Here is a 10,502-nt window from a genome sequence, read left to right as displayed (position 1 = left end):
GGCCGTTGCCGGGGATGCAGCGGCCGCCCCCTCTACGTCATTGGGGGTGGCTGCTCTGCCCCTCTTTTTAAATGAGCCCCCGCGCATAATATTGTGGGGGCACTTTGGCAGCTCTTCCGTGTCGGAAGGCCGCTGATTTCAGAGCGTGCTGCCAGAGAGCACGGCGCGCAAATAAAATTCAGCCCTAGGTGTTTCCAATGACAGGTGGCCGATAGGCAACATCAGCTTTACGCTCAGGTGGCAAATTGCTGTTTAATTATGAAGGGGGTACTATGCTGTATAATGCATTATGTTTCTTTCAGGAAGGAAATTTAGGGCTTGGGCACCTGAAGGTGTGGCTGCCAATGGTGGAGCATGAATGTTGGGGTATGTGAGAGATGAGACTTACCTTCTACATTAGTTCTGGTGTATAATAGTTTGCACCCTTATAGGAACTGATCTCACATTCCCTCGTGTAATAAAGTGAGAAATTCAACACAAGGTCCAAAATTTCATTTAAAAATTTTAATATCCATATTGTATTAGTTAACATGATTATATTTCATTCTGAAATACAGTTTCACGATTTAATGCATTAAAAAAAGCAAATTGCTTTCTGAATGATAACTTGATGAAATGCAGAAGTTGGGTGAGATTCACACTCGTTTACAGAAAACAGATGTTGAAATCGTTGCTTTGTTCACACAAGAACAAAGAAGGAATCAGAGTCTCTTGATTCACAGAGGGTGCTGCATCCTCCACTTCCTGTGAGTTTTGCATGAAACTGATGCCAGACTTTGTAAAAGATGGTTTGAACTACACTTTAAAGGAGAGGGAGAGGTGCAGAGTGGAGAGGTTTAGGGAGGCAGTTTAGAGCTTAGGGCTTAGGCACAGCCACCAAAAGTGGGATGAAGGAAGTGGGAGATGCACAAGAGGCCAGAGTTGGAGGAACACAGAGCTAACAGAGGGCTGTAGGGCTGAAGGAGGTTACAGAGACTAGGAGGTGCAAGGCCATGGAGGGATTTGAAGATGAGAATAAGAATCTTAAAATCAAAATGTTTTGTGGACTGTGAGCCAATGTACATCAGTGTGTGCAGGGGTGATGAGTGAACAGGAGTTGGTGTGATTTAGGGTATGAGCAGTAGGGTTTTCAATGGGCTCAAGTTTATTGAGGATGAAAAATGGGATGCTGGCTAGGAAAGCATGCCAGGAGAACTGGAATGATTATCCTGAAACATATAATCAAGTCAGTATAATTAGGATGATTGTGCTTTGGCCACAGAAGTCGTAATGGTCTGTACAATGCTTTGTACTGTTCCTTATGGGCTGGAAGTCAGATTAGCTGCAGGTTGTAATTACAAGCAGGAATAATAGGAATATTATTCCATTCCATTGCATGGTAAATTTAAATGGAATGCTAGATATTTTCTTTATAAATGAGTTCTCTTAAACAGCTAATATATTGAAAATACCATTTGCATGATATAAATATATACAATGGTTTAACAAAAGGAAACTAATACATAACATTATGTATTGTCTATATCATATGTATGCCATAGTGATAACACGATGACTAAAAACTCATGGGGTAGATCTTGATTTTGTGTGATATTGTAAAACAGGTGATAATGAGTCTGCAGCCATTTTATATTGTTAGACATTGAAATCAACAGAAATAAAAATCAGGAAAGATGTAAAACACGCTGACGACTCACTAATCATCTGTTTTACACTATCACACAAAGTTACTGTCTACCTCTTGAAGTCTAATTTTTTTGCGCCTCTGATCTGTACACCAGAATTTTACTGGTGTGGTCGTTTGCCTTTACACACAGACAGAGAATAAGTGATCATATTGGATACCCCAATGGTTTTTCTGATAAGTTATACAGTGGGGCAAATGGTGGAGGGTTGCTGTCCATCTTGGTATGGTTAAAATTGCAGCCAGGCAGAGATGCAGCCACTGGCATTGACATGTACTGAACAGTGGGCCTCTGAGAAGAGAAAGACAAAAGTATTATGACTTCAATGTATTTTTTAAAAACATTTTTACATAATTAATACAAATGTTAAATGTAATAATCTAGAAATGCTTTTATAATACAAGTTACTTTTTATAATTTACATCCACCAAATGTACTATCATCACAGTAGTTATACCACTGAGCAAGTGACGTGGGAGTGCTTGAAATATTTTCATAGATTTTTATTTGTGAAGGTCTGACAATCAATTTCTCACAAGACTCTGCTACAGGCTCAGAAATTTGAAAAATTGGATTCCTGCCTCATTTTACACTGGAACAAGAGAATCTCCAGCTAATTTAACCTTTGTGATTTTCTTCAAGTTCAGAGATAGGATGGTCTTCCTGGACCAACTTGTTTTGTAAGCTTTCAGCTCATGCACTGTGATGCTGAAACAAGCAATAATATTACACAAATAAATCCGTTCAATAATATTACTGTAATATCCAACAAACAAGAAAAATTAATACTTAAACCCAAAATTGAAAAAAGCCAACAGTTCCATTTTGGTTGTTGTATCTTGCCTGTTTGCATTTTTTTTTTTTTTAGCACTTTTCAGCCCTATTTTACAATTTTACAGTTTATCTGGTTTATTTTTTCTATCCTTTCAAAGAGATTTCGTGTAATTAAGCCATTGGGCTTTTTATGATCATCTAATTCATGGTTTGTATTAATTTTCTAGAGGTAAATTTTAATTTGGGAATTGATTTTTTTAATGCAAGACAAATTAAAACACCTGGTTTGAGAAGCTGGCAAACAAGCCTTGGATGATTACAAATCAAAAGGTGGTCCATTTTTATTTAGTAAGGTCATAATGGGAGTGTGAAGACTCTAAACAATGGAAACCTCTTTGAACTTCTTGATGGAGATGGTGTGTCTGCAGCTGCCTCTATCAGGGGTTTGAATTAGTCATATGATTTCCCAGAACAAAGAGAAGATTCGGAGTTGGAAAAAAATTAGTTTAAATTGCTATCTGGGACATCCTACATGTATGACCTTGCTATGGAAATAAATGATGCAGGGAGGTGCTTTGATCTGTGTGCTTGCTGACAGACAAGTAGTTGGCTTTTGGTAAAGCTGTTGGCTTTTGGAAAGCTGTTGGCTTCAGGCAGACTGTTAGTCCCAGAGAAAGCTGTTGGCTTTGAAATAAGTTGGACTCTGGAGCAAAGAGTCCTTTAGGAACCAGGAGTGCTTTTTTGAGGCAGGCCCGCGCTTAAGCTGGGAAGTCCAGATTCAGGAGGTGATCTCATACCTCAGAAGCTAGCTGAGAAATTAAGGAAAATCGAAGTGAATTCCTAAGGGCCATGGTACATTTTGGATTGTTCCCAGGAGAAATGAACAAATTGCCAAGATCCTGTAAAGTATAGGGGAACTCTTAGGGTGGAAGTAGAAGTCAAGCAGGGGAGTTCTATTGAGATTTTGAGTTTAAAGTCTACGTCTTCATGTTCTGTTAAGATTTTAAGTTTAAAATATGTTTCCAAATTGTAGTGTTAAGTTAGTAGCATTTTGCTTTGTTTAACTCTTGTACAGAAATTGTTTTGTTTAAAATGTGAAATTTTGTGGTGTAATTCTTTCAGCAATAACTGTAAATTTGATTTTCTCTTTTTAAAGGTAAATGCTCCCTGAAGGGATCGTAACAGGCTAAGCAATGGAAGATGGAATTTAGCATAAACAAATATATGGGACTGCATGTTTGAATTGAAATAACTATATTGTGTATGATCAAAGGCTCATATTTTACAATACACCAGCATGGGAATTTCAGGGAAGGGCATAGCCTATTTAAACTGATCTCATTTTCTGAATGGAAAAGAAAAAGAGTTCTTCACTGCCCATTTCCAGACAATGTAAAGGTGTTATCAAATCCAACGAGTCCAAGATCAGAGAACTTGAGGGTATTTGATCTAAAGTCATAAGTTATTTCTAACTTCCTATAGATTACTGGTGGAGCCATATTGGAATAGTAAGCACTCTTCTAAATGCACAAAACAAAAAAAACTATACCTGTTTCATTGCGTCTACCCTTTGTTCTTGTGGTATGAGAGGTGCTGTTGGAGATACTGTGGGCTGGGTCTGCATCTGTTCCTCGGATTTATGTCTGAAATTTTGAAAACTGAACAGCTGTATACTAACATCAGGTCCAATGAGAGACTCCTAGCAAAAGCATGGACAGAATGTTTCAAAACATTAAAGTAAGCGGTGCTTTTATTGGTAAGATAAATAAACTGCAATTATCATGCTAGATTTAAAAAAATTATATATTCCAAATAAGTTCACAGCATAATGCTGCAATTTTTTAAGAGGGCATCATCTTCAGGGAAATAGATAACAAATGAAAAAGGGTTTGACAATTGCATGATGCAATAATATAAACTATATCAGAATACATCATATTACTGTAAGTGACATTGTCACACTGAAAATGATACACAAATCATCTGACTTTTTGATCCACAAAACATATAACTTTTCATGTCCTTTGAATTATTATTGCTGGTACTTAATTAAGTATTTTCATCTATGAATATTGTTTTCAGTGTTTTCTTCCAGTACATCAAATTCTTTAAAATTTGATTTATTCATACATTCATATCTTTACATATCAATGAAATTCTAGCAATAGGCATTGTGTGGTTTGGAATCTCATATCAGTTATTAGATGATCTAATTGCCCTGCTCCTGTTCTGCTCTAAAGTAAGTTTTCTACGCTGATCAATTTGAAATGGCAGCCAGCAGGAATAAATGGTTACCATTGTCCTAACTGTTTCTAGCCTCTTGTAGCTGATTTACCCTATCACAGATACTTGTAACTTAGCTGAAGAAATTTCAATGAAAAATGTACATAAAATACTGTATTTGCTCAGCACTGATGACATCACCATTGAAGCAGGCTAGAAAAAGCATAGAAATATGAGGGAGGTGTGTTGACATGAACTGGGGCACAATTATTGACTTGGGGTAATCCAGCTTTAATAGTACGCCTGTATTTTCTGCCTCTCCAGACATTAAAAATAAAATTAAGCAGAAACAGTGATAAGGGCATCACTCATGACTTCTAGATTTCTCCAGAGCAATAATTCTGAAGCAGGATCCTCCTCCAAACACCATATAGCATGGATTTTACCCACTTTTTAGATCAAACTGAATACTTAAAGATGTATGGGAAAGTGGGCAGTCAACGGGAAATTGTTAAGGCCAAGCTGGGTCCAACAAGTATAATATAGTTTCTTGGAGGTCACTGATTGGATAGATACAAGAAATGCAGTAGGTGCAGTGTCTATGGTTGATTAGATGTCTCACAGAAGGCTCGTTTCAAAAATTCATTCCTATGGTAATGTAGAAACAGAAATCCTAAGTTATCTAAGGAGATAAAAGATGCTATATAAAAGCACCTTCTCCCTTTATATGTGCTATATGTGTTTGATTGGCATCCTCTCTACACAGATGATGGACATGCAGCAAACAATCCATTTAGGTGGGGTGTTAGTAAAACACATCAAAAAACATAGCATCATTTTAGTAAATCAAAGAATTCACTGTATAAATACATTGACCACTAACTGACTGCACCTGAAAGGAAAAAAAACAACGCTTAATGGAAATCAGATAATTTTGGGCAATTTTACATTGTCTTACCAGGTTTTTAAAGCTGCCAAGAACAGCAGTGGCGATAATTCCCAAAATAAAGGCAGACACATTCAGCACTGTTACCAGCCAAATCATGATGTATACAGACTGCACCTCTTGGCAACTCTTCACTCCAACGAACTCAAAGTAATTGTTCAAATAATCGCCACTACAGAAAGAAAGTACTTAATTAATAAATGATTTTCTACCAGATATAGTTGACTAAGTTCTGATGTCTTGATTAAATGTTTATCCATATCATCAATTTGTATTGCAGGAGAGTTTCTGACACAAACTCGATGAAACAGTTGGAATTCCACATTTCTTTTATTCGTTTCTGGGACGTGGGCATCGCTGGCTAGGCCAGTATTTATTGCCATCCCTAACTGCCCTCGAGAAGGTGATAGTGAGCTGCCTTCTTGAACTGCTGCAGTCCTTGGGGTGTAGTACACCTGCAGTGCTGTTAGGAAGGGACTTCCAGGATTTTGACCCAGCAACAGTGAAGGAACGACGATACAGTTCCAAGTCAGGATAGTGTGTGGCTTGGAGGGGAACTTGCATGTAAGACAATGAAGCTCTACTAATATCCATTATAAGCCCACTGACTCCCACAGCTACCTCGACTACACTTCTTCACACCCTACCTCCTGTAAGGACTCCATTCCGTTCTCCCAGTTCCTCCGTCTCCGACGCATCTGCTCTGATGATGCTACCTTCCATGACAGTGCTTCTGATATGACCTCCTTTTTCCTCAACCAAGGATTTCCCCCCACTGTGGTTGATAGAGCCCTCAACCGTGTCCAGCCCATTCCCCGCACCTCTACCCCCACCCCTTCCCCTCCCTCCCAGAAGCGTGACAGGGTTCCCCTTGTCCTCACTTCCCACCCCATCAGCCTCCATATCCAAAGGATCATCCTCCGCCATTTCCGCCACCTCCAGCGTGATGCCACTACTAGTCGCATCTTCTCCTCCCTTCCCCTGTCAGCATACCGAAGGGATCGTTCCCTCCGCGACACCCTGGTCCACTCCTCCATTACCCCCACCACCTTGTCCCCGTCCCATGGCACCTTCCCCTGCAATCGCAGGAGGTGTAATACCTGCCCATTTACCTCTTCTCTCCTCACTATCCCAGGCCCCAAACACTCCTTTCAGGTGAAGCAGCGATTTACTTGTACTTCTTTCAATGTAGTATACTGTATTCGCTGCTCACAGTGTGGTCTCCTCTACATTGGGGAGACCAAGCGCAGACTGGGTGACCGCTTTGCGGAACATCTCCGCTCAGTCCGCAAGCAGGACCCTGAGCTTCCGGTTGCTTACCATTTCAACACTCCCCCCTGCTCTCATGCTCACATCTCTGTCCTGGGATTGCTGCAGTGTTCCAGTGAACATCAACGCAAGCTCGAGGAACAGCATCTCATCTACCCATTAGGCACACTACAGCCTGCGGACTGAACATTGAGTTCAATAATTTCAGAGCATAACAGCCCCCCATTTTACTTTCATTTTTAGTTATTTTTTTCTTTTTTTTTTAACATTCTTTTTTACATTTTTTACAATCTTTTTTTTGCATTTATTTCATTTCATCTTAGTTTGTTCAATTTGCTTACCCACTTTTTTTTTCAAGTTTGCACTTGCTGCTGTTCAATATTCAGTCTGTTAACACCTAATCTGTACTAATGCTTTGTCTTTCAACACACCATTAACATATTGTTTGCCTTTGCTCCATGACCTTTTGGTCAGCTATGTGGCCTGGTCCAGTCTACACCTTCTCCTTTGTTATCTCTTGCCCCACCCCCACCTCACTTGCTTATAACCTGTGACTTTTCTAATATCTGTCAGTTCCGAAGAAGGGTCACTGACCCAAAACGTTAACTCTGCTTCTCTTTTCACAGATGCTGCCAGACCTGCTGAGTGGTTCCAGCATTTCTTGTTTTTATATGAAGCTTTTCCAGTGTATTGTTAACTAGCAAATGCCATGGGCTCATTTAGCAAATTTGTCATTGATGAAATTTTATGTTCATTGAGGCCAGGGTCAACAATACTATGAAATAGAACTAGTTGAACTTGTGTGTGTTCATTTCAATCGGGACAGGGAATTTGGTACTTTTCTAAGAGATAAGCTTCAGCCTTGAAGATCTAAAATGTCTGGCAGAAATCCAATTTGAAGTTTAAAATACTGTGTTAATTGGAGTTCCCGTTTAAAATCTGTTCTTGTTTTTTTTTTGGAGTTTAAATTAAAGACAATTTTTACTGACTGTTTTAAGTAGCAAATGTCAGGAATTGGATATTGGTTTAAGGAAGAGAAGGATAAACAAAGGAGATATGGGAAAGATTCTGTCTATTTAAATAAAAGCAAAATACCGCAGATGCTGGAAATCTGAAATAAAAACAAGAAATGCTGGAAATACTCAGCAAGGCTGGCAGCATCTGTGGAGAGAGAAGCAGAGTTAACATTTTAGGTCAGTGACCTTTCATCAGGACTGGCAAATATTAGAAACATAAAATGTAAAAGGTTTTAAGCAAATAAAGCTATGAAATAGAATGCTTTGCTAAGTTACCACCAAGTGCGTAAGGTCAGATACAGCAGGAGCCAGGTACAGTGTGAAGTTTCAGTTATCTGGAGAGACTTTTTAAAATTCTTTCATGGGATGTGGGCGTCATTTGCTAGGCCAGCATTTGTTGCCCATCTCTAATTGTCCTTGAGAAGATGGTGGTGAGCCACCTTCTTGAATTACTGCAGATGGGTACACCTACAGTGCTGTTAGGAAGAGAGTTCCAGAGTTTTGACCAAGCGATAGTGAAGGAAAGACGATACAGTTCCAAGTCAGGATGGTGTGTGTCTTGGAGGGGAACTTGCAGGTGGTGGCGTTCCCATGTGTCTGCTACCCTTGTCCTTCTAGGTGGTAGAGGTTGCGGGTTTGGAAGGTGCTGTCGAAGGAGGTTTGGCGAGTTGCTGCAGTGCATCTTGTAGACGGTACACATTGCTGCCTCTGTGCAATGGTCGTGGAGGGAATTCATGTTTAAGCTGTTGGATGGGGTGCCAATCAAGCGGGTTGCTTTGTCCTGGATGGTGTCAAGCTTCTTAAGTGTTGTTGGAGCTGCACCCATCCAGGCAAGTGCAGAGTATTCCATCACACTCCTGACTTGTGCCTTGTAGATGGTGGACAAGCTTTGGGAAGTAAGGAGGAGAATTCCCACTCTCTGACCAGCTCTTGTAGCCACAGTATCTATGTAGCTGGTCCAGTTAAGGTTCTGGTCAATGGTAACCCCCAAAATGTTGATGGAGGATTCAGCGATAAGGCCAATAAATGTCAAGGGGAGATGGTTAGATTCTCTCTTGTTTGAGATGGTCATTGCTTGGCACTCATGTGGTGCATATGTTACTGGCCACTTATCAGCCCATGCATGAATATTGTTCAGGTCTTACTGCATGTGGGCATGGACTACTTCAGTATTTGAAGAGTTGCAAATGGTACTGAACACTGTGCAATTATCAGTGAACATCCCCACTTCTGACCATATATTGGAGGGAAGGCCATTGATGAGCAATTGAAGATGGTTGGGCCTAGGACACTATCCTGAGGAACTCCTGCAGCAATGTCCTGAGGCTAAGATGATTGACATCCAAATACCACAACTACCTTCCTTTGTGTGAGGTACGACTCCAACCAGTGGAGAGCTTTCCCCCGATTCCCATTGATTTCAATTTTGCTAGGGCTCCTTGATGCCACACTTGGTCAAATGCTGCCTTGATGTCAGTGCTGCCACTCTCACCTCACCTCTTGAATTCAGCTCTTTTGTCTGCATTTGGACCAAGGCTGTAATGAGGTCTGGTGCCGAGTGGCCCTGGCAGAGCCCAAATTGACCATCGGTGAGCAGGTTATTGCTGTGTAAATGCCACTTGACAGCACCGACTGGAGAACCTGGGATTGTTCTCCTTACAGCAGAAAAGATTAAGGGGAGATTTAATAGCGGTGTTCAAAATTATGAGGGGTTTTGATAGACTAAATGGCGAGAAACTGTTTCCACTGGCAGGAGGGTTGGTCACCAGTTATTTAACACTGATTTAAAATAATTGGCAAAAATATTGGTGGGGGAGTGTTAATGAGAAATCTTTTTACTCAGTGAGTTGTTAAGATCTGGCACGCATTGCCTCAAAGCTTGGTGAAAGCAGATTCAATAATAACTTTCAAAAGGGTTTTGGATACTTCAAAAGGAAAAATTGGCAGTGTTATGGGAAGGAGCAGGGGACTGAGACTAATTGCTAGCTCTTTCAGAGAGCCAGCACATGCACAATGGGCTGAATGGCCTCCTTCTGTACTATATTATTCTATAAATCCATGAATACTGGTCCAACAGGTGCCTTAACTATGCGCACAGCAAAGTTTTCCTCGTGTTCAAAAAAGGAAGGTTCCAGTTCCCACTCCAGCCATTCTTGTGGCTTCACAGGTTGTGTTCGCCAATTTAGAACATGTTTATGTCAACTTGATGAGAGTTTTATGCTGTGGGCTTGCAGTAACTAAGAAATGGATTCAAATGACTCCATGCTATTTTGTACAGGAGCTGCAAATCCAGCTGTGCGAGGAGAGTTCCATCTGCCTTGGTTGGATTCAACAATTCTCTGAATATATTGTTACAACCAGGTGAGAAAGGTGTCTAGGGGTCCCTTTCAGCCTTCACCTGGTCTTACCATAACAGGGTTTAATTTTAAACACACCGTGTTTTTAGCTCCCCCTTGGTGAATCCTTGTTCACCGTTTTCCAATTATAAGGCAAAGAAACCAGCACAAACAGGTTTTCTTCGGTTTAAAGAAGAAAAGTTGAAATTTATTAAACTTAAACTCTAATTTGGTTGACGCCTATGGATACATT

The 10,502-nt window shown here is 40.3% G+C and overlaps 1 protein-coding gene and 1 long non-coding RNA gene across 2 annotated transcripts in view; one reads left to right on the top strand and one right to left on the bottom strand.

Moving 5' to 3' along the window:
* The first annotated feature begins 301 nt into the window (after positions 1–301).
* On the top strand, positions 302–5,760 carry LOC137374929 (uncharacterized). The gene is made up of 3 exons (XR_010975921.1): positions 302–366; positions 3,616–4,196; positions 5,644–5,760. It is a non-coding gene; the product is annotated as an uncharacterized lncRNA (long non-coding RNA).
* LOC137374928 (transmembrane protein 255B) overlaps positions 518–10,502 on the bottom strand; it is a 92,784-nt gene continuing 82,799 nt past the window's right edge. Inside the window, exons 7-9 of the mRNA XM_068041530.1 lie at positions 5,641–5,800; positions 4,009–4,158; positions 518–1,976 (exon numbers count right to left, since the gene is read on the bottom strand). Of these exons, the coding sequence (XP_067897631.1) occupies positions 1,833–1,976; positions 4,009–4,158; positions 5,641–5,800 (454 nt within the window). The 3' untranslated portion in view covers positions 518–1,832. The remainder of the gene's footprint in view (positions 1,977–4,008; positions 4,159–5,640; positions 5,801–10,502) is intronic.

This window comes from Heterodontus francisci, chromosome 11, assembly GCF_036365525.1.
Source record: "Heterodontus francisci isolate sHetFra1 chromosome 11, sHetFra1.hap1, whole genome shotgun sequence".
Classification (NCBI taxonomy): domain Eukaryota; kingdom Metazoa; phylum Chordata; class Chondrichthyes; order Heterodontiformes; family Heterodontidae; genus Heterodontus; species Heterodontus francisci.
Note: the sequence above shows the minus strand (reverse complement) of the source record. Positions and strands in the feature narration are given on the sequence as shown.